The following is a 24,831-nucleotide window of genomic DNA, read 5'->3' as shown; positions in this document are numbered from 1 at the left end:
GCTTATTTTTGACCAGATGTTTCCTCAGATGTGTTGCATTTCTTTATTAATGGTCAATGCCTTTATTTGCAGATCACCCATGTACATGCTCCAAGTTAGTATTTGTACATAATACCCACAATCTTAGATCCAACATTAGGCTAGGCTTAAAGGTTCAACCTTTGCACACTGAGACTGGAAAGCAGATCTGTTAATACAGACTTAGACTTACCTACAGGCTTGACTCAGTCTACCCTGCCTCATCTTTCTAATCAGTTTTAAACAAAAGCTTTCTGACATTTTTAATTACAGAATGTTTAATTTTAGCAAACACTCTCTGTGACAGGTTGTTAAAACTGTTAATGCTTTTTCAGTACCACATATTTAAAACAATCCAATGGTACTGAAAGTGCCAAAGCATGAAAAAAGAAAAAGAAATGATAAAAGTGCTCATTCAAGTCCTCAGTGCTGCTCAGTGTTTTATTGTCCTGCCTGAAATCCAGACAGTGTTCAGTGACATTTGCTGTGCTGGTTGGTAATTTAAAAGATATTGTGCACCTACAACTTACTTAGGTCACAATTGAAAAAAAAACACCTAATTGTGTGGTTTAACAAAGTCTTGTCATTTATTGATGCAGCTGGGGGAGACATTAGGTGCGTTTGATTTGATGCAGTGGATCTCCCTGCTAAATAAATGTCAAAGAATCATGTCAGAATGAGAAAACGCTGAAGTTTGAATCAGAACTAGTATCAGTTTCCCTGATTAACAGTGATAAATGAAGTGACCACATTATAAATATGCTGATACATATGTGTATCTCTGTGCACATTTACTGTGAATGTGCTTAAATATAATGTGTGTGTGTGTGTGTGTGTGTGTGTGTGTGTGTGTGTGTGTGTGTGTGTGTGTGTGTGTGTGTGTGTGTGTGTGTTTGGGCTGCTCCTCTGCAGACAACATTAAATATTCATCCTCCTGCTCGTATTTCTCCTCTCTCATCTGTCTATTCACCCCTCACTTCCTTCCCCTTTTTAAATCCTTACTCCTTCCCACCTCACTTTTTTCTGTCTTTCTGTCTTTCTTTCTTTCTTTCTTTCTTTCTTGCGCCTCTCAGTAGTCCTGCACCTAAGAGGTATTGTCATCAGTTGTTCGGTCCAGAAAATGGAGCAAAGAAACCAAAAGATATTTGCGTTTATGAAGCTGAAATTAGAGAATTTCCTTTCCTTCTCTTTCTCCTTCTGCTTCTCTTTTCCTTCTACTTTTCCTCCTCTCCTCTCCTCTCCTCTCCTCTCCTCTCCTCTCCTCTCCTCTCCTCTCCTCTCCTCTCCTCTCCTCTATCGATCATCTCTGAAAACAAACACAGGGATTTTAATCCTTCATTCTGTTCTGGGTATTGAGTTCAGGCCCTGTGGACCGACTGTGTGTTTTTATGTCTGTACATGTGTTTATGTGTACATCTGTGTGTGTTTTGTGTATGTTTTTGTGTTTCTGTATCATATTATCCGTTCATATTGTGTGTGTGTGTGTGTGTGTGTGTGTGTGTGTGTGTGTGTGTGTGTGTGTGTGTGTGTGTGTGTGTGTGTGTGTGTGTGTGTGTGTGTGTTAGACAGGAATAATGTCCCGTCTGCTGTGTGTTTGTTGCTCTGGTATCACATCCACACGTCCTCTGGGTGTCAGTGTTTGTAAGCAGGAGATTTATAAAGGAACTGAGCTGGCTTGGTTCTGTGTGTGTGTGTGTGTGTGTGTGTGTGTGTGTGTGTGTGTGTTGGTGTGTGTATGTGTATGTGTGTTGCGGTGTATATGTAAACTTATCCGAGCAGAGCGAGGGGAAATTTCAGCCCAGGTATTGATCTGATGCGGCCTGTTTCAGGGTCACTGTGATGTCAGCGTTTGTATTATTATTGCTTTTATTGTCTGCTGCTTTTAATTCAACACAACAAGACGACATCAAACCTCATTGATCCCTGTGGAGAGACGAGCTGCTGCAGATCAAAATAACACCACACAGCAAACTTTAAACAGTTTATCCTGTAGAAATGTCTACATTAATGTTAATGAAACTGATTATTACAAGAACTGTTTTAGTAAACATTCATAGATTAGTCTTAGTGCTGGGACTGATGGTTGATGTGTGTGAGCGGCAAGTTTGCTGTTTCACACTGTACACACATTAACTACATCCAATAAATAAACAAAATAAAAAATGTCAAGGTCAAAATATTCAGCTGTTTTCTTTAATAAATAATAAAAAAAAACATCCGATCACCCTCTGAGCTCAAGTCTCTGTCTTCATCGTACAAAGATGAGCTTGATTTTCTCCTTTGTAAAGCACACTTCATTCAGACTCGACAGATAAACCAAATAAAACTCACCACAAACATCTAGTTTAATCTTTTCACTGTTCAATCAGTCACCAACTCTGGTTTGGTTGAAATAAATCCTTAATTCACTGAGGTCGATGTGAAAATATGAACTCAGCTGATCACCACTAGCTGATATGGTTTATTCGCCCAGTCGCCCAACCATAGCTGCTCTCAAACGTGCTCCTAGTGATGGTCAGAGCTCCAGCAAACCTGTGTGTCCAGCAGTGACACACTGGTCTTGTTCTCACCTTGTATTAACATGCGTCAGTTGTCAGCTCTGAGAACAGGTGTGAACACACCCAGGACACAATGAGATCTGATCGTTCAGACCACATGTGACCACATTCTTTCAGCAGTGTGAACGCAGTGTTTCCTGGACGGCTGGCGGCCTATTTAACTGATGTCCTGCAAGTCCATAATTTGGTTAATTGTAATATTTGAGTTCTCTTATCTGCAGCAGTAACCCCAGACTCCCTTAAAAATTGCCCAGTTTTGTGAGTTGTTGAGTCAGGAGAAACTATAAACTTTGTTTCACACTGCCTATGACAAGTCCTTAATTATTTGAATCCTCTTGTAAATTCAGCAAACGTTATTTATGCTTTCTTTGTGGAACAAAACATTGTGAGCTTTGGTAAAAATAACAACACATTTTGCAAACATGTTTATTTGCATAAAGAGGGCTACTGCAACCAGAAATAATAAATGTGTGCATCGTCCTGCTTATAGTTCAGGTATAAAATCCAAGCGCACCACAGAGCATCACTCCTGCCGGGCTGCTGACAGCACAGGTGAAACATAAAGTTCACTGGTAGCAGTTTAATGTGGAATTGAACTTAAAGGAAGGAACAAATGAAGAGCCAAATGGAGAGTAATGGACATTCATCTGATGAATCAGATGAAGAAGGAGTTCATTTGCAAACAGCGGGAAAGTTAAACGACTGTAATAACCCTCTACATGCACAAAATAAAAAATATATAAGATTCGGTTTTTAAATGTGTCTGTTTTATTCTGCAGTTTTTAGTTTCAGACCGTCTCAGATATTTTCCTCCTGACTATCTGTTTCTCCTTCACCAGTGTTAGAGAATCTCTCTCACTCGCTCTCTCTCACACTCATTCACTTTCTCTTTCTCTGCCTGTCTGTCTATCTGAATACATGTCCGTCACTCTATCTGTCCTCTAAACTGTCTCTCTCTGCCCGTCTGTCTGCCTCGATCTCTGTCCATCCATCTGTCTTCTTCTCTTCTCTTTCTCTGCCTGTCGCTGTGTCACTCAGTCTCTGTCCTGCCGCCTGTCTCTCTCCCTCTGCTCGTCTGTCTGTCTGTCTGTCTGTCTGTCCGGGCCTCTCTGTCAGGATTACATGGCGTCAGGTTGGCCAACATGGACGCTGGTGGTGGGGAAACAAAATGTTCCTCTCAGCACAAAGCCGCTCTAATCCGCTCTCTTCATCCCCCACAGCAGAGCCTGATTACAGAAAGCTGGCTGCTCGGCGTTAAGACAGTCAGGCAGGCAGGCAGACAGACAGGCAGTTCTGCAGACAGACAGGCTGAGAAACAGACAGACATTGAATATTTAAGCCAGGCCAGTAGGACTGCACTGACTCTCTGTGTAGCTGCTGGTTAACTGACTGATGAGTTAATTGGCTTGTTGGCTGTTGGCTTATTAACCCAATGACTGGATAACTGAGCCTTCAGATTACCTGCTAGCTGATTGGCTGATTGGCTGTTCGCCAAGTTTCTGTCCAGGTAATTGACTCAGTGAAAGCCTGGCTGATATCTGCATGGCTGACTCAATGACTTAACTTAATGACCCGGTCAGGAGCCAGTGGACTACTATCCAGTGAAGTAACTGCTGACTGTCTAACTGGCCGGCTAACTACGGCGTCTGATTTGATTTGTTCAGACTGTGTGCATTCAAATTTACTTAATGTGCAGGACCAAAACATTTTTAGAAGCTTTACATTAGTTATGTTTCCATCAGCGTATTCTTTTATATGCATTTTAAGTGTCTCATTAGAAAAGGTTGATGGAAACTGCAAAATCTGGAAAAAAGTAGTTATTAGGCTGAACTGGAGGCCGATACTTGTACTGGTATCAGTATTGGAATGATACTTAAAGACAACACAAGGTTTGTCTGACAGTGGACTTCCTCTCTCAGACAGAATTCTGACAGCGGCACCCCTGCAACATCTCCCATCATCACCGTCTTGAGCTTGTATTTTAGTCTGTTTTTGTTTACTTTTTGTCAAATTTGCAGCTTTGCAACGCAGAGGAAAACTCAAAAACACAAAGACTCTCAGGCGAGTTCTGGAGTTATGAGGAATGACTTTTTTCCAAGATTTCTAATCAGATTTATGTTTGTTAATTTGTGCTGGACTTTGGAGATAATGAGATCCTTAAGATATTGCGTGTGCGCTTGAGTTTTCCAGTGTTTGTTGATCATTATCATTTTGTCATAATTTTAAACAAGCTTTTCCTCCTGTGTTCATGTGTTTGCTTCAGCCAAAACAGTCAAGTAATATCTATAACCCCCAGATAAAAAGATGTCCTTTGAAAGATGCTGACACCATTGAAATGATGTATTCAGATATCAGGGTTGCAGTGCCTTCAGAATACTAAGCCTTGCATTTGAAATTTGATGGTTTGTGTTTCTCTGTTTTTGTCATTTCAGCCTTAACTGCCTACACGTACCTCACCATCTTCGACCTCTTTAGGTGAGTTTTCTCTGCTCCTCTGTAATATGAGGTTCTCCTATCAGCAAAATATTGTACATATCAATTTGTGACTGGAAAGAAGAAAAATGAATGTAATAAATGATCAAAGTCCAGTAAATGCTAAAGTTACCCACTATTGATGTCGAATTATGATGAGAAATAGAAATGTGGAAAGAATAGCTTGATTTATTCCAAAGGCAAGCATCACATCAGTCTCATAATGTTATTTTTCATTATTTTCTAATATTTGATACCAAACAAACTTGTTCATGGTTGCTTAGTGTGAGAAATCCAGAAGTCAGATGTGATATAACACTTGAGTCTGCTCAGCTGTGCTGCTGTTTTGACGGAGAATTTCCACTCATGAAAAATTAATTGTGAGATTATAATGAATAAAAGATAAATTAAACAAGAAGTGAACTTCAGCTGACCTCTGTGTTGTTTCTGTTGTGGTTGTCGACCGTTTGTCTCTCTCTGACTGACTCTCTTCTTATTTGCACTTCTCCTGTCTGTCCTCCTCCTGCGTCTTTCTCCCTCCCTGTTATCACCCTTCCATCCTCTCCTCTCCTCTCCTCTCCTCTCCTCTCCTCTCCTCTCCTCTCCTCTCCTCTCCTCTCCTCTCCTCTCCTCTCCTCTCCTCTCCTCTCCTCTCCTCTCCTCTCCTCTCCTCCCCTCCCCTCCCCTCCCCTCCCCTCTCCTCCTGCCTGCAGTTTGATCACCTGTCTCATCAGTTCCTGGGTGACGATGAAGAAACCCAGTCAGGTCTACTCCTTTGGGTGAGTTCACCGTGAGAATCTGTTATATATTCTACACAACAGTACATTGAGAAAGATGCATGACTGTAAGAATCTACTTTGATTAAAAGACACAGGACATTATGTCAGTCGAGCCCCTTTCAACCCCCCCCCCTTTTTTGGGAAAAAAAAATTGTGAGAAAACATTATAATGAGGTACTGTAGAGTTGCAGAGATGAGCTGACCTAAAGGTCTTCTTCTCCAGGTGAAAGAAAACATGTTTGTTTGGTTTAGACCTCAATAAATGTTACATCATCATGATCTTGACAGTTTTTGTTTTCAGTGAACATGAAAATTGTGGCTCTTTTAGAGAACCGACCAATCACAACCTGGGCATCGGCAGCACATTAATTAAAGGTTGATGTGCTGCAGTAAATGGTTGAAATGTTGAACTCACTATTATGGAGAGAGCGATGATTTCTCTGCATCTTGTATCTTTTTTGAACATCTCTGATGCTCCTTTAAATGATGGAATTAACTCTGTTTACTGCCACTGACATTTTTTTTCTAGATTTTTTTTACGAGATGTTTTTTTTTTTTTTTTTTTGTTTCAATCTTCGCTGAATTTAAGAAGTTAAAATGTGCTTCAGTCTGTTGAATTCCTCCTGAAGACACACATTCGGTCAGTGTGGTGTTTTTAAATTTTGGCTTTGCTGCACATTTACATCATGAATTGTACCTTTTAATATATCCTATACTGATCTGTATATCAGTGTCAAAGCTCCATCTGTGTTTATGTGCTCTCACAACCATAATCACACACACACAAACACACACACTGTAAACACAGATGTAGTATCGACAGAGAAGCCTCTGTTGTCGGGTTCGTCTAAATGGTTCATAAACACACGAGCAACACACCGCCTGTGTTTGTGTGTGTGTGAGTGTGAGTGTGTCTGTGTGTGTGTTTCAGTGAAGTGGCCAAAGTGTATTTGCAGCTGACAGGTGACCTCTGGCCTTGAGGTGTGGAAGAGTGGTGATCGAGTGGAAATCTGCTTTTCAGCTTCACTTGGCTCTTATAATGCGCCTGTGTGTGTGTGTGTGTGTGTGTGTGTGTGTGTGTGTGTGTGTGTGTGTGTGTGTGTGTGTGTGTGTGTTCATTTGACCGTATTGTTGATGTGTTTGTCTCTTAATGGGCTGCCAGTAACAGAACACTGGCTCAGCAGCAGATTGCCCAGTTTAACCAGTAGCAGCCTCCAACACATTTTAAACTCTGTAAGGAGCAGATCCAGGTCGGCCAGGAATTAGTCTGATCCACTTCACCTTGACTACAAGTTGTAGTTCAAATAGATCTGGTTATCTGTACTGAGATTACTGCAGGGGAAACGCTGTAAGAACTGAACGTTTGATCTAAATATAATCTGTAGTTATTTATTTAAACCTTTAAAGACACCAGGTCTTATCATAAATGTCTGTTCTGATCTGTTTATGGGCAAGTTTCATTCACAAAATTGTTATGCAAAGAGTGAAACAGTGAATTTCACAATGTGGAGTTTCAAATCCTGTTTTGGTGAATCAAAAGTAAAAAATAATGACAAATTAAGGGCATGTGATTGGAGCAAAATCTGAGGAAATAATGTGATTAATTACTTAGAACCAAAAGTGCAAGACTGATCACTTTCATTTCTTCTTTTCCTCTGTTAAATGAGATGAATATGTGGGGTTTGCCTTGTAAAGTTCTTACTCTGCTTCTTTTTCACTGATTTTTTTTTCCCATAAGGATTTATTTATTTTTTACTGATGGTCAGTAGAGGCAGAGTTTTTTGGCCACTCATTGCATGTTGACAGGTAATTTAAATTTGATCAAAATTGCAATATGGCCGTCTGCAATTTTCAAATCGCAGGAAGTGCAATATTTATAAAAGGCATTTGATACAGATTCCCTCAAAAAATCACACCATATTCATTTTAATGTTTTTCAATCAAAATAAGAATAATGATGTAAATATGATCATTTCCTCTCATATCACAAATCATATTGTAATTGCAGTGTCAAAATAATCACAGTTAGATATTTTTTCAAATTCGTTCAGCCCTGCAGATGATGATATGAGTCAGACAGCAGGTTTTCTTTGTGGCGCCTGTATAGATTAACTGTAGCTTCACCTCTGACCCCACAGCATGAAGGCAATCAGGCCAAACAGCAGGCACTAAGTGTTCGAAAGCAGAGGGAGGATGTATAGGAGTCATGTATGTATATGTGTGTGTGTATATTTGTGTGTATATTTGTGTGTGTGTGTGTGTGTGTGTGTGTGTGTGTGTGTGTGTGTGTGTGTGTGTGTGTGTGTGTGTGTTTCCAGCAGTCCCAGTAAACATGGACAACCTATTAACCTGTGGGTGTGTGTTCATCTGCTCACCAATTGGACAAACGTACTGTCACACACATGAAGACACAAGAAAAACAGACTATGTTTTAACAAGCCTCATCTCACACACACACACACACACGCGCGTGCACGCGCGCACACACGCACACACGCACAGAGCAGATACTGTACAGAATATCCTCTGTGTGTCGCCGTCGACCACACATATGTCAGGTGTCACGTTGTGTTAGTAATGCATTGTTCTTTTTATTACTATTGAATTATTTGATATTTTATTGAGTCTTCGTCAGAGATTAAAATACTGTAAGTACACGAATGAGCAGCAGTAAAGTAAATATAATAAAGACAGTGACCTACAGAATGCGACTGACTGAACTGGAGAAGAGTTGAAACTGTTAGAGAAGTAATCAGCTGCGAGAAAAACATTGACAGCTTCTTAAATAAGACACTTTTTTTCTATATGAGATGATTATAAATGAAACATCATTTGGTTTTGGGGACTGTTGTGGATTAATTGATTATCAGTCTAACTGCAAGGAACAGTTTTTACTTATTGTTTATTCAAAGAAGGGGAGGTGACAGCAGAGTCACAAAAGTAACACAGGACAAATATCCAAATTCTCTGATCTCTGCTGGTTTATGCACCAAACATCTAATTGATTAATGGGGAAAATGATCAGCTGATTTCAGCAATATCACATGATCCAAACGACTCTGGTGCAGTTTGTCTCAGGTCTAAACAAGCGCATCAACTGCAGGGTTTTATGAGAGCAGATGTTTGACTTCAGCATGATTTCAAAAGCTGAAATCCATCAGCTGATCAGTGAAATCTGTTCAGGAAGCAATCGTATAATTCTGTATAAGCCATGCATATATCTATGCAAATCATTTAGTAACAGTTCTAACACACATGCATGTAAACACAGGTATTTTCCCTGATCAACAGATCTCGTCCAATCAAATCACTCAGTTAGTCTCAAATTACACGAGCTTCTTTCAAGGTGAGGATTGAATCTGATCACCCATTTTTTCTTAATTTGTACCAAATGTTTAGCTGAAGCATTTCATTCTTTTCAACTTTTTAAAACACAGTGGAACATTTGAAACAGCCCAGAGAAGCAGTTTATTTTTGTAAAGAGAAACCTCACATTCAGAATTAAATGAAAGAAAATCCTTGGTGCTCCTCACGTGGATCTACTGTTGCATCATGCCAAAAAAGCACGGCAGATATACAGACCTGTTTTTTACAGGGAACTAGATGAAGAAAGTCAAAACCACGGTTAATAATCTGAAACCAGCATGTTGCTTTAATTGCATCCTCACCCTCATGACATCTGTTGCTTTACGTTGTTGTATGACGTAGTTTTTCTCAGTATTTCTGTGTCCTCACGTCACCCTCCTCACTCTCGACATGTATGTGGTCACATCTCTTTTACATTAATCCATAATGCACTTCACTTAGCTCGGTCAGAAGCGCTTAATTCAGTGGTTTTATGCGGCTGCAGAGCGGCTGCGGACCATCAGATCACTGACAGCCAGGTTTAACCCCCATAAGCCCTGCAGACCACTCACTGAGACAAAGCTGCTCATCCTGGACAGACTGTGACGGGATCGACCCTGTGACCGAGTGATGAGGTCACAGGGTCAGCAACAGTTAGAGATGAGTCTCAGCCTGATATTAGTAACTTCTGTTAATGTTGTTTACTTTTACTTTATCTCATGTAAAGTTTACATTTATATAAAAAAATGTGGACTGCTCAAATTTCTGAACATATTTTTTTTTAAGTAGTTCATATAGATTTGATGGAGTCATACTACCTTCTCTTAATTCAGACCTTCGGGCCAAATTAAAGCAAAAGTTTTCCTAAAGCCAACAAAGCAGATATTCTGCAGATTTAGTTTAGTTTAGTAAATCCTTTAATGCATTTCCTGCGTTACATCTTTATATTAAATAATGAGAATGTCTCACATGAATGAATGTATCTACTGTTATTCAGCCGTCTGCAGTCGTCCCTTTAACGAGATGCAGAGATGTTTTTTCTTCTTCTTGTTGACCACTCCGTCATAATCATGTCTGTGGGGCAAGTTAGTGGTTTGAATTTGGTCACTTCAGTGTTTCTCTCTCAGTGAAGAGGTCATATCAGGCTGTGTTCTTGTGTAGGAGTATTAAGATTTAAATAAAGAAGTATATATCCTGAGGCTCAGAAGTGAAACGGCTGTACTGAATGTTACTTTGTTTTAATATCTGGATCTTCTGTTGAGGTTTTGAATGAAGTTGCAAATGTCTGTCATCATATTTTATGATGTCATCACCCTAAAAAAAATCTGCAGACAAATTCCTAACTTTGAACAAAATGATTAATCAAATTAAATAACTAATATAACTTGTTTCTTGAGTCTCAATTTTTATATTGATTTAAGATTGAACAGACCACACATCTGACCAGGGACCAATGTATTTTGACTTTTAGACGTAACATCTGGAAATGTTTGCGTCTGTGTTGCAGAAACAATCCTACATCAGACACTGCTGGACTCTAATACTAATAATTATACTAATGATAATACTAATAATACTTTATCTTCTTCTGCTACTGTGCAGAAATACCAAGTTTAAACAGGTTGTATAGACATGCAAAAAAAGACGCTGTGCAGCGTTCACATGTAGAATTTAATTTTTTTAAATTCAACTTTGGTACAACTCTGTAAATGGCAGACCTTTAACTTAACCTGAGGGTGAGTAGAGAGATTTCTGAGGTACATGAAAGTAGATATCACACCAAAAAATATTGTTCTTCTAACGGGAAGAGCTCAATTTTATTTGCTAATTTTAAAGTTGTACATCAACTACGTAGTTTGCTCAGAGTCCAAAGATCTGTCAGTGATTGGACATGTTCTCATCCAGTGTGTTTCTGTGTGTTGGTAAGCCGTCTCCTCCTTGGACAGGCTTGAAAGACAATAAACAAGATGATGTCCCACATTCACAAGCTGGTCAACAGTATTTCCTAGCACTCTAGACTACAAACACACTGCAGATTTGTTCTTGGGTGTATATGTATATATTAGTAAATAACTGTACATAATTTTGTTGTATAATTTATCCAGTTACATTCTGAATTAATTCATTATCTGTACATGTTATATTTTGTGTCTAGCTTGAACTTCTGCTTCAGGCAGTGCCGTTTTTCATGAAATAATTAAAGCGGAGATTCCTTTCAGACAGTCCTCATTACCTCAGGTTCTGCTTATGAATCTGACATTTATACCAAATGATCAAAAAACCAGACTCCCTGCTGTGTTTTGTTGGTCTGTGAATGAGTAAACTGGTGCGTCAGGGATGAATCCACATCAGAGTGTTGTTGTCCATGTTCTGTTTTGTCCCAGAATAGATGATGATGTCTCCCTTTCTGTCTTTTTGTCTCTGCAGGTTCGAGCGACTGGAGGTTTTGGCAGTTTTTGCCTCCACTGTTCTTGTCCAGCTGGGAGCTTTGTTCATCCTGAAGGAGAGGTGTGTATGTCTCCTTAAACACACACACACACACATGCACACATGCACACATGCACACACACACATTCAGTGATGGAGACAATGAAGGACAAAATATGAGTAATGAGTCACTCACAGTTAGATTTTTGTCATAACTTGAGTCAGCATTTAGAGGCAGATTAAGATCCCATGTCTCTATCTTTGTCTCTTGTCCACGTCTCTTTCTTTGTCTCACTCACTCTCTCTGTCTCCCTCGATTAAAATTTCAATTATTTTCTTTGTGTGACTCAGCGCAACAACAGAATTAATATTTCCAAAGCAATACACAGAATATTTCCAATTGTTTCTCCCTTTTGTCTTTGTTTTGTTTCCTCGTTGTTAATTTGCTCCTCTCAGGGTGCATGTTTTTCTCTGCTCTGGTTTGCCATCAAACAATTTAAAAAATGCAATAATTGGACCCCAGGATATTCTAACCGCGTCTGCACACATTTTGTGTTAGAACAAGAGATTTAATTTATTATAACCCAACAATCTCCATACAAATATATTGTTTTGGAATACAGATTCATAGAATCCAAATAATGTTCGGGGCCTTTATGTTTCTAAACTTTCACCGAGTGATCAGCACAAATGTAAAAAATCTGATGAAGCAATTTTTTATTTTGTATTGACTTTAGAGCTGCAACCAAGTATACCAATACCAAGTATTCTGTGTTTAATACATCCATACCTGCTCTGTCTGTAGATGTAAAGGACTCATTTTAATGGAACAAAAACACAATGATTCTTATTTTCTGGTGCTTATACACTAATGAAAACATACTTATGAATATTATATTCCTTTTTGACTTATTCTTCCAACAAATCCCCTTAAATCTGCCACACTGGGCTGTTAAGACTTTGAAAATGAGCATTAACACACTTTAAAGTCTTAAAGATCTTACATGGTAACACACACACAAGAATCTGCATGTGTGTGTGTGTGATAAAATCTCTTCTCTCTCTCTAATGCTTTAAACTTGTGGTCATGGATTTACTTTTAAAGGGGAGGAGCCTGTGGTTGTGTGTGTGTGTGTGTGTGTGTGTGTGTGTGTGTCTGTCTGTGTGTGTGTGTGCGTGCGCGCTTGGTGTGAACTGCTGAATTTTTCAGGGCTGTGGGAATGTCACTGCCTGGCTGTGTCTGTCATTGTGACACACACACACACACACACACACACACACACACACACACACACACACACACACACACACACACACCTAGCTTCAGGCGCCCTGTGTGGGGTTGTCTTGCGGTCAGCTCTCGGGGTAGGGAGGGGTTCTTCCAGAATAACCACACACACACACACACACACACACACACACACACACACACACACACACACACACACACACACACACACAAATGCAGGTCAAGCAGTTGGCTCTCTGCCAGCTAACACTTTCATGTGCAGGTGTGTGTGTGTGTGTGTGTGTGTGTGTGTGTGTGTGTGTGTGTGTGCTTGCTGGACTGAAGCTTTTAGACACTTAAGTGACTTGAGTGTTACTCATAAAAACATAAAACATTAAGAGTCATAATGTGTTTCTCTTACTGAACATTTTGCAAAATAAGAGATAGTGGTTTCTGATTGCCGGTGAGAGTTAAAATCACCAAACATAATTCCGATCAACAGATTTAACTAAAGGTATATTAAAGGGAAGCTCCATCTGTTTTCTTTTACAGAGTTTTCAGATGGAGACTTCCACTCAGTTAGTAGAAAAAAATGTTCTCTGATCTCCCCCCGCTACTGTATGTAGCACCGAAATCATGCAGAAACCTATATTTATTTCAACAAAGAAAAATAAGTATGGAAACGTTCCCATTTTAAACTTTTCGACTTTTGTGGCCTAATTGAAGTATAGAGTTAAAGAGGTGCACCTGAATGCATCATGAGTGTTTTTATTTCATGGCTATTTTGGTGCAAATATTGACTCTGCAGTGTAGCTGATACCCCTCATAGATTTATTCACCACATGGAAAATCTATGTGCATGTGGCACCTGGTGGGGGTTAATTTCATACTCTGCTGCTTCAGCATCTGATTGACCCTTTATTCAAACTATTTAGAACAAATAATGTCAATAATGACTGGTGGTTGATCAATCAGAACACCTTTAAATTACACTCGGGCTGCAATGAATGATTTGTTTATCATCAATTAATCTGTTCTTGGTTAATCAGTCAATAGTTGTTTCCTTATAAAAAGTCAGAAAAGGGTGAGAAATGTTGATCAGTGTTTCCAAAACTCAAGATGACGTCTTCAAATGTCTTGTTTGGTCCACAACTCAAAGATATTCAGTTTAGAGAGAAGAAAAGAAACCAGAAAAATGTTGGACCAAACAACTAACCAGTTCATCAAGAAAATAATCAACAGATTAATCAATAATGGAAATATCTGTTATTTGTTGCCTCACCTGATACATAAAGATAACAGGAACAGAAGCTCTACGTCACGTGTTTACGGTGAGATGTGTTCAAAGTGTTTGTACATTTCCATTGCTTTAAACCAATCAGAAGCAGGTTTGCATTTGCACTGCAGTTCTGCAGTGATGCATTTGTTGATCAAAGAGTTAGAAATAAAGAAAGAAAGAAATGAGAAACAGAAACTCAACTAATGATTTATGGAATAATAACAGAAGATTTTGTGACAGGACACGGAGGAAAAAGTTAAATGTCGAGGTGTGTGTGTGTGTGTGTGTGTGTGTGTGTGTGTGTGTGTGTGTGTGTGTGTGTGTGTGTGTGTGTGTGTGTGTGTGTGTGTGTGTGTGTGTGTGTGGTGAAATTTTACCCTGCAGACAGAACAGAGTGAACATTTCTCTGCTTCCTGTGCTGTTGTCTCTTGTTTTGCCATTTTCCTGCATGACTGAGACGACACGCACACAAACACTGTACAGTACAGTGCACATCATGAATGGCTCAGTAGGGCAGCAGCACAGACACACAGAGTGTGTGTGTGTATGCCATTTATCTTGTTTCACGTGTGTGTATGTGATATGTTGGGGTGTGTGCGCCTGTGTTTGTGTGTGTTAATGTATTTCCTGTTTTCTCTCTCTGTTTGTTCGCTCCTTGTCTCCTCTAATTCATTTCATCTGTCTCGATCACTCTCTCTCTAGCTCACCTACACACACACACACACACACACACACACACACACACACACACACACACACACACACACACACACACAGAGTCAGAGTAGTCCCACCTGGCCAGTGTTGTTGACTGTGTTTGTTTGTGTTTTGTCAGTGTGGAGCGCTTCATGGAGCAGCCTGAGGTCCATACGTAAGTATTACCCTACACACACACACACACACACACACACACACACACACACACACACACACACACACACACACACACACAAATTCCCTCATCACGTTTTAAAATAGACACAACATCATAATACACTCTGTCTGTGTAAAAACACACACAGAGACACACATAGTGGCAGCTGCTGTTGGAACAGAACATCCCAAACATTTGGGTCAGACAAACAGACGAACAAACACTGTTACACCATCAGACTGACTGACAGCAACATGATCATTGTTAGTTTCACACTCCGACTGTGTGTGTGTGTGTGTGTGTGTGTGTGTGTGTGTGTGTGCACGCGCATGTGTGTGTGTCCACACCAGCAGAGTTAATTAAACACATGCAGACTGTGTCGAACACTCGCCTCAGGATAACATTAGACACAAACAACAAATATTTTTGAACATTTTGTAAAATGAAAAGAAAAAGAAGAAGTTGTTTATGAAAGCCACACTGTTTGCAGACATTTTTTTTTAACTGAAAAGCTTTCAGCTCTTCTCAGACTCTAATAATATTTAGCGTGAGGATCCACACAGATATCCTGCAGGACATGGGCTGTGTGAACTGTACATGTGAACATGTGAACCTTTGTAGTCGGGCTGCCCCCCTAAAGTCATCAGACCCTTCAGTCAACTGAGATTCTTCAAATGGAGAAGTTGTCTTTTTTTTTTTACCTTTATCAGTCAGCGTGCATTATAGTTAGAGGATAAAACAGATAGAAACTTTTATTAGACATTTTATTCTTATCTTAAATTTCTCTGACTTGTGTTTGTACAAAGGGCTCATGAACGCTTCACATCAGATTCAGTAAAAATCTTAACTTCACATACCTGTGGAGATGATGCACCTGTGCATATCTGAGTGTACATGCATGAAACTTTTAAAGTGGCATAATTAATGCCCCAGTAATGCCATATAAGGCCCCATATGTCAGGAAGTGTTCATTCATGAAAATGGCATCAAAGAGCAAAATAAAAACTTTAGTTTGATGTCTTGCTTTTAGAGATTCATAAAGTAAATCTGTCATTTTAACTGTGTCAGCAGTGGAATTAAGAGACCTGCTAAAGCAAAGAAACAGGAAAAGCAAGTGTTGTTAATGTTAATGTTGTTACCTGAGGGTCAAACTGTCACTGAAATAAAGAGGAAATGACTCAATATGAAAACGGACCTCATAAATTGTGTCGTATCTGAAAGAAAATTCATAATATGAGAAAACTGGTGAATGTGGCAAGTTCTCTGAAATCACTCATACACACCACTTAAGAACAAATCTGTTTGTATGACTGGTTCTTGCATGAGGCCCAGTGTTTGAAAATGGTCTGCAGCCAACAGAAGCCAAACAGGCTCCATTGTAATCCTTGTGGGCAACTGTGAACCGTCAGAGTGCGTCCACTAAAAGGGCTTGTTTTTCTACTGACAGCCCCCCCACAGGCCTAACAACATTTTTGGCAGAAACTCTGCAATCATAACTTTATATAACTGTTAAATAAACCTATGAGACACACAATACTGATCTCCAAACCCTGCTCGTAAACATACACAGTCTGAAACACACACACTGACAACTGTACTCTTCAGTACACTAATCACACGGGACAATCCATTTAAGAGCCTAAAAATTGGTCCAAACAATCAGCAGGAGGCAAAGGGTTGCCTGACGGTGAGCCACAATAACTGGGTGATAAACCCCCCTCGACCCCCGACCCCCCTCCCTCCAAGAACAGATTAAAGAGAGAGAGAATGAGTGTGTGCGTTTCTCTACCCAGCAGACACCTGTCCCTCTGGTTAGCGGCCGAATCTCTGCCGTCCAATCACATCCACTCAGAGAGGAAGAGAGAGAGAGGGACAGTAGGGGGGAGGAACGAGGGGGGTAATCTCGTCACAGGAGACAGGTTTAAGTCTCGCTGTGTTTTAGGTTATAAAAGCCACCACTAATCTGTTTTATTATGGAGTGATGATGGACAGAGAGGAAGGGAGAGAGAGAGAGAGGGAGGAAACTATGGAGGAAAAAGAGTGACCACAGCAGGTGATAAATGCAGGATGAGAGACGTAAAAGAACAGCGAAAGACAGAAGCCGTTTTCACATACGCACTCCAAACTGTAACCTGAGAATCAGATCAGGACATCATCTGAATGTGTCCTTTCATATATGCAGCATGCTTGAGGTAATTGTCGGCGTCAGAGGTGTTCACACGTGTTGGAAGTACTCTGTATGGTTTAGGCGAGGGGTGGCGCCTGCAGAACGTGCAGGAGGAGGAGGAGGACTCCGTCATAATGATGACTGTTTTTATGTTGATGTCAGTACAAACCAAACATCAAAAACTGTGATAGATGCAGAGATCAGCTGACTCCAGTGTGCCTGCCTGCAGAAGATACACTCATGGTGTGCTACAGTTTGCAGGATGCACAACTTTTCTGACTATAATCTGGTGTTCTGATGTCACAGATCACAAAAAAAGCATTGATTTACATATTTTGTCCCGAGTTGTACTATTTTTCCATCTAGATAGCAATGCCTGCCATCTCTTCAATATAATTTGACTAGACAGCACTCAATTTGTACTGTTCAAAGAGCCAAAAAAATACATTTGAAAAGTTCAAAACCTGTATTTCTTTCCAAACATCATAACCCGGTTACTCAAGATAATCCACAGACCTTGTTGTGAGCAGGTTAATGTAGGACCTGATGTCTTCCTGTAGCAGAATCTACTGGAACTACTTTCTTTCAAACAGAAAGTTCAGTAGTTCAGAGAAAGTGAAGGTGTGCATCTAAGAGCACAGAGTCTCTCTGCTCTGCTCTTCCAAATTTACAATACAGCATGACTGATTAGGAATTCTCCATAGCCGTGTGTAAATAAACAGGTTTGCAAAATGGCTGGCTCGCTGAGTCAGACACTGTTTTTTCCACAGTGAAACTTATAACTATATACAGGCTACTTAATGTGTAACACTTGCAGAATTTGCGAGAAGACCAAACAAATAAAGAATTTGTCGTAGTAAGCATTTCGCAAAACTTATTACATCAAACATCCACTGCAGGTAAGAGAACAGATAATTTTCATTACAGTGAAACTAATGATGGACTTAAAGCGCATCAGTTAAGTAGGCGCTCTTCCAGTGTGGCCCAGGACACATTTGCACTCACATTGCTGAAAGAATGTGGTCACATGTGGCCCAGACCACCTCTGAATGTGGTCTGAGCGATCGGATCTGATTAGAGTGCATTCTGCCTCCCTGCAGGAGAGACACTTGTGGTGCACCGTGATTCGCAGAATGCACGTTTACTTCTCTGACTGTGATCTGGTGTTTTCACATGAAAGAAATATTAGACTCATGTAGGCTGACACTGATCAACAGTCTGTGTGAAAATGAAATGATCAATAAAAGAGTGGACACACCGACGAAGGCAGCATCATCAACACACCTACTCTCTCCACCACTGAGCTGGTGGAGAGAGGAGCGATCCTGGTCGACCTTTAATGAGCCAGGATCAACGTCGCTCAGTCCAGAGTTCACCCAAACAACACATGAGATCTTGGCTTGAGGAGCATTTATTCACAGTCTGAACTGTTCACACACTGCACTGCTACCTTCACAGTGTGTGTGTGTGTGTGTGTGTGTGTGTGTGTGTGTGTGTGTGTGTGTGTGTGTGTGTGTGTGTGTTTAAATCCCTGATGCTTTGGCCTGGCAAGCCGCCTGGCTTGTATTACACTGGCAGAAACCCTGGATTGATAAAATTCTTCCATTTAAACAAAGCAGGTTGTTGTTGCACCAGCTGTTGTGCTCAACTTTTACTGTAAGAGACTGAAAATGCTCACAGAGGACAGAGGACTTTTTCCCTGAAAACTTTGCTCCCTTATGAGTGAGTTTCAAGGGGCTCGTCACATGGGAATGAATTATTGCATATAATGTAAAAGGCGATTTTATGAGACACTTCCAGAGCACATCGGACGTGTCTGGACACTTTTCAGACACATTTTTATCGGTTGTCTCAAGTGTGTCTGATGAAACTGATGAATTTCAGTTTTAGTCAGTGTAGAGTTCCACATCATGTTGTATGGACAGAACTGAAGTGACCTGAAGAGTCCCTGCAGGCTCAGTGCCTCGCCTCTTTGACTGGTTCATACAAGGTCTTCAAAATTTAAAAAACCCTTAACTTTAACTGTTATGTTTTCAAGGTTAGGAATGTGGCTTGAATTTGAATATACTCTTTGAAAATGCTTGATTGTTTAACATAATCCGGTGTTTCACCTACTCTGCCACTTAAACAAACCGCTCTGTGTTGATTCCTGACTCTGGAAACTAGTGAGCCTTAAATAATCATGATCAAAACGTCTAATCAAAGTTAATATGACGAGCTGATAAAATAAAGTGCCAGTAGACGTTTGTTGCTGTAGGAATGAAGGAAGCTGCAGTTTCATTTATAGTAACAGTTTAGATGTGACGATTAAAGCTTTGAGAGTCTGGAAATCTTTGTTTTTGGAAATGTGAAAGTGCTTGAAAAGTGCTTTAGTTTAGCTCTGAAAAAGTTTTATGAACTAGAACTGCAATGATTAATTGATTATTTAATTCATCTGCAACTACTCTGATAATCGATTAATTGATTTTGAGTCTTTTTTTAAGGAAAAAAAATGTCCAAATTCTCTAATTTCTTTCTTTCTCAAATGTAAATATTTTCTGGTTCCTTTAGTTCTCCATGACATTTTAAGACGTCTCCTTGGGCTTTGGGAAACTGTGAACATTTTTCACCATTTTCCGACATTTTATGGACCAAACAACAAATCAGTTAACCGATGAAATAATCATCAGATTAATTGATAATGAGAATAATTGTTAGGTGCAGCCCCAGTATGAATCTTGTGTTATACACACGTTGATTGTGCTTTTTTGTAAGAATGAGAAAAAAATGCAAACAGTGGCTGAAATCATCATGACATCATCTGGCTTCTTCTGATCCCACAATGCACTGCTCTCACAGAGTCTCCACAGTTGTTTTAACTCATAAAGTCATGTAGACTGTACATTAGGTTTGATCTTAATGTTTATCAGTTAATGATCAGACGAGTGTGTTAAATGTAAATAACTATGCTGAATATTTCTCTCTGCTCTCTGTGTGTCTGCAGCGGTCGTCTGTTGGTCGGGACCTTCGTCGCTCTCTTCTTCAACCTGTTGACTCTGCTGTCTGTCAGGAACAAACCCTTCGCCTACGTCTCGGAAGGTACAGTCGACCTCCTCCCTCCCAGTTAAACCAGTTCACTCCAACGTGTGTTTTCACTGGAGATGTTCACACAGAACAACATCATACCTGATTTTTTTTTCGTCCGTGTTTTTAAAGGACCAGGGTGGATTTAGTAAGTTTTGTTTGTATGTTTTGGGTTTCTCCTCTGGACTGGTGAGGTTTGATAATCCTCCACCTCACTGGGGAACAGGGACAATTTGGCTTTTGTTATATTTTGGGGGATTACTGAAGTCAGATGAAATGCTGGCTCACTGTTTTGTCAGTAAATAAATCACAAATGGCAGCAGCGGGATCAGAGGTTAGTCCCTTCCTAATTGCAGAAATCAGTAAGTTATAAAACCAAACACAGTTGTTTGGTTTTAAAATATGACAATATATGTTGTTCAAATTAATTTTGAAAGATTATTTATGGGGTGTTTTTGCAGCACACTGGAACAGGGAATACGTTGACATGCAACACTAAAGTGGATTCAAACCAGTGTTTCCTCCAGGATTGTTTTTCAGCAGGGTTTTGTTGTACCTGGGTGGTGCCACTGTGCCCCCACCCTCACAACCACAAGCGCTTCATGTAAACAAGATTACTGAACTACATTTATCCCAATAACTGTAGTAAAATAGATGCGAAATGAGACCCACGGGATCTTAAAAGTAATACATTTACAATTCTAAAAATAAGGCCTTTAAAGGATGACATTTTGTTTGTAGTAGGATTATATTAAAGCTATAATTTGCAGCATTTCCACATTAAAATGTCTTTAAACACTAGACATAAGTTATATATTTTGTTGAGTGGTGTATTTACATTCCAAATATTTCCATCAATGTTCCATCCAGAGAAATCCGTAATTTATTCAAGGTAACGGTGCGTTTCCTGTCGCTGCTTGTTGTGAGATACATCAGAGAGTGAGGAAGGAAGTCGGTGCATGTGATTAAATGTAACATGAATAAAACTTTAATATTACCTCGTCGATGAACGTGATCCCTGCCTGAGTCATGTCAGAGATTTTCATCAGCTGTAAGACACTTTTAGTGCATTTTGGCTTTAAGTGCAATACAACCTACATGAGTGAAAAAGCCAGTCTAAATCATCTTTATCTTTATTTAATAATTGAATATATAATACTTAATCAATACACCCATTCAATAAGCATATACAGTAGAAAGTAGGAAGTGATTTAATCTTCTATGAAGCAACAGGTTCCTCAGTGCGAAAAGTTCTCCTGCAAAATCTGCTGTTCTTCCTGCATCCAGTGATGTCATCGTGATGTCACTGGATGTAAGGAAAAACTACAGGCTGTTTCAGGTTAAATTTCTAGTCTCCTTCTCTGGAAAGTCAGGGGGCGTGCTGGATGAGTGTTTACACGCCAACAAAGAAACAGCTATAGGCGAGGGTGTTGATACATTGCAACATGGGCGTGGGAGTCACACTTGCCTGCAGTGCATCCTGGGACACGTGGGCGCTGCTGCACAGCTTCTCAAGCAGGATCAGCCAGTATAGAAACACTGAGGAATCAACTGCTTCAATTAAGGACATTTACCATCAATGTTAACTTGACATCTGCATGAAATTTGTTGAATTTTCCCTTTAAAATGTGACAAATTCTTCTGCTTTGCTGCTGACTGAGACAAACCAGCCCCTCTGAGCCCCACCTGCAGAAAATCACATCAGCAGCAGAGGGACGAGGACAGACACTGACTGATTGTTCAGTCTTTCTAAATTTGACTCAGTATTTTCATATGATTTATTTTATCGGCACTTTGAGTCTGTTTTCAGTGACATATTGAGTTTATATAATGACATTACTGTTGGTGCTCTCAGAACAACTTTTAGTTATATTTAAGTTGTTATGCAATGAAGAAGAAGCAGTGAGGGTATTGATAAAGAACTAAAATGGCAAGGGGTGTCAGATCCTAATGATAGCCGTCCCTGTTCATGTCAGGTGTAAACGGGGTCACAGTTGTGCACAGATGCAGACTGGGAGGGCAGGCCAGGCCAGTGTCGACCCCGGGACATATTAACCTCACTGAGAGTCAAACTGCTGCTAATACAGACAGACTGGAGCACACACACACACACACACACACACACACACACACACACACACACACACACACACACACACACACACACACACACACACACACACACAGGCTGCAGCCTCCATTAAACAAACACACACACATTCTAATTTTGTAGACAGTATCATACATTCTTCTCAGGGTTCAGTGTTTTCAGTGTTAGTATTTTTTCAGTTTACCTGCCTAAAGTCAATTTTTAAATTGCTCCTGTTACAAATAATAACGCATTCGACAAGGCACGCCGGTGTGGTACTGTGTAAAAGGCGACACTGGTGACGTCTTTTCATCCCACTCCCTCAAAAATACTGCTATTCCATCCCAATCCCGGAAGAATGACTCCCGTCCCATCCCGTTCCTGTCAATCCAACACCCACACACGTCACACACTGATCAGGGGGCTGCAGCCTGCCACCAGAGCAGACAGGAGTGAATAAAAGTAATTTAAAAGGACAAACAGGGTTTCTTGAGGTTCTTAGAAAATCTTTTAAAAGTTGAAAATCAAATCATCTGAATTTTAGGCACTGAAATGTCTTAAATATGATTTGTCAGGTCTTAAAAGGTTAATTTAATAACCAGAGACATGAACAATTAAATTAAAAATTCACCTATAATTTTAGTTATGTAACTTAGAATTTACTTTCCTTCTTTAGATAAACTCCAATCTTTGAGTTTTAGAAACGTAATAAAAAAAAAATTGTCACATTGAGCTGCAAACCTGATTTGTCTTCTTTTAGTACCTGAAAATTTAATTAGATTTAATTGAAAATATTAAAGTTTTAGCAGTGCTGGTCTAAAGGTTGGAGAAGTGTGCTTGGGACCAGAAGGTTGCCAGTTCAGTCCCCTGACCTGCAGGATAAATCTGGGTAGGGACAGTAAAAGATGGCGCTTGTCCTTCCCTCATCAGGGCGTTCCTGCAAAAGAAAGAATCACCCTCAGTGAACCCTCACCTGAATATATGAAGGTTAAAAAAGCTTTACTTTTTTCTAAAGAAGAAAAGTAAAGTATCTCAACAAAAGATCAGTACACTGTTTTTACAGTGTACTTTTTACATGAGCTGTATTAGTAGATAACTGTATTTGAACGCAGCCATTCAGACAAAACAGAGATCGTCAGTAGTTGAGGAGGAGAAGATGAAAAAGAGGAAAGGAGGAGAGATTGTAAGAAAGAAGGAAGGAGGTCTGAGGAGAGTGTGAGCTGGTATAAAACCTCCTCATCCTCTTCCTCATCCTCTTCGTCTCCCTCTTCTCTCCTCTCCGGCTGACTCACTATCTGTATGAACAGTCTACTGATGAATGAGGTCAGTGTGTGTGTGTGTGTGTGTGTGTGTGTGTGTGTGTGTGTGTGTGTGTGTGTGTGTGTGTCAGCTGTCTGCTCTTGCGTTCGGAGCAGTCTCAACATCACTTAACATCTGACATTTTGGGATGGGGAGGGGGATGAAACTACACACACATAAACACACACAGGCACTTAACTTTGCCAAAACACACAATATCTCTCACTCATTACACACACACACACACACACACACACACACACACACTCTGACGGAGCGAGACTAAAAGTGCATTACGCAACCATGTTCCAGACAGTGGTAATGTTGTGTGCCAGAGGGCCAGGCGGGCAGAGAGACATGCCAACACACACACACACACACACACACACACACAGTCAGAAACATCGTACATCCTCCTCGTACACACAGATCATAAATAAGTCACTCCATTAAAATGTTTGTTTAGACTGACTCACCCTGCTCACAAAACAAACAAACCCCTCCTCCCTCCACACACACACACACACACACACACACACACACACACACACACACACACATACTGACACGCACACGCCGGGGTCTGAGCAGGATGGGATGTGAAGGGCCTTTGACCCGACGCCGAGCCTTCGGGCCTCACGTTGTCGTCAAACATTAAAGGTGGGACGACGCAGCCGAGCGAGAGCGCTTATCTTTTTTTAAAGAGGAGTGGGCGATACGGCATCGTATTTTTATCCCTTCATCATCAGGATGGAGGAGAGCTCGACTGCTCCCTCCCTTGTCTCTATTTAAAGACTTTAATCAGAGGTTTGGGTCCAAAAATATAGAGATCAGGAGAAGAAGAATGGTGGAATAGTTGGTATCTTAATGCTGCAGGTTTACCTAAAAGTTAGATTTACTTTTTTTTAGTGTGAGAAAAGTAAATAAAAGAATCAGTTTACTCAAAACAAAAAAAACCAACCAAATATAGAATGAAACAAGTATGAGGGCAAAAGCCCTGTATAATTAAAAGACGAATATAAATGAAGTTAAAGGGACTCTGAACGATGATCCGAGTGTTGAGATGTGAGGCTGCAGTTTCTTCCTTCACAACGATGTTTTACTCTATAGGACACATCTGATGGAGTCAGCTGTGAAAAGAAACAGCTGTGTGTCTCAATATTTTATGCAGCATTGAACTAGAAGCATGTTTCTGTTCTTTTCTCTGCAAACTTCTCCTCAGCTCATATCAGA

The 24,831-nt window shown here is 40.2% G+C and overlaps 1 protein-coding gene across 1 annotated transcript in view; it reads left to right on the top strand.

The window, feature by feature from the left end:
* Positions 1 to 24,831, top strand: part of slc30a6 (solute carrier family 30 member 6) — a 72,444-nt gene that overhangs the window by 28,458 nt on the left and 19,155 nt on the right. Inside the window, exons 5-9 of the mRNA XM_084736162.1 lie at positions 5,009 to 5,051; positions 5,762 to 5,827; positions 11,600 to 11,680; positions 14,942 to 14,977; positions 20,131 to 20,225. Coding sequence (XP_084592288.1) covers positions 5,009 to 5,051; positions 5,762 to 5,827; positions 11,600 to 11,680; positions 14,942 to 14,977; positions 20,131 to 20,225 — 321 coding nt within the window. The remainder of the gene's footprint in view (positions 1 to 5,008; positions 5,052 to 5,761; positions 5,828 to 11,599; positions 11,681 to 14,941; positions 14,978 to 20,130; positions 20,226 to 24,831) is intronic.

The sequence above is a fragment of the Lutjanus erythropterus genome, chromosome 14, assembly GCF_056507025.1.
Source record: "Lutjanus erythropterus isolate fLutEry1 chromosome 14, fLutEry1.hap2, whole genome shotgun sequence".
NCBI classification, from domain to species: domain Eukaryota; kingdom Metazoa; phylum Chordata; class Actinopteri; order Lutjaniformes; family Lutjanidae; genus Lutjanus; species Lutjanus erythropterus.
The sequence above is the reverse complement of the archived record's forward strand: the minus strand, read 5'-3'. Positions and strand labels throughout refer to the sequence as shown.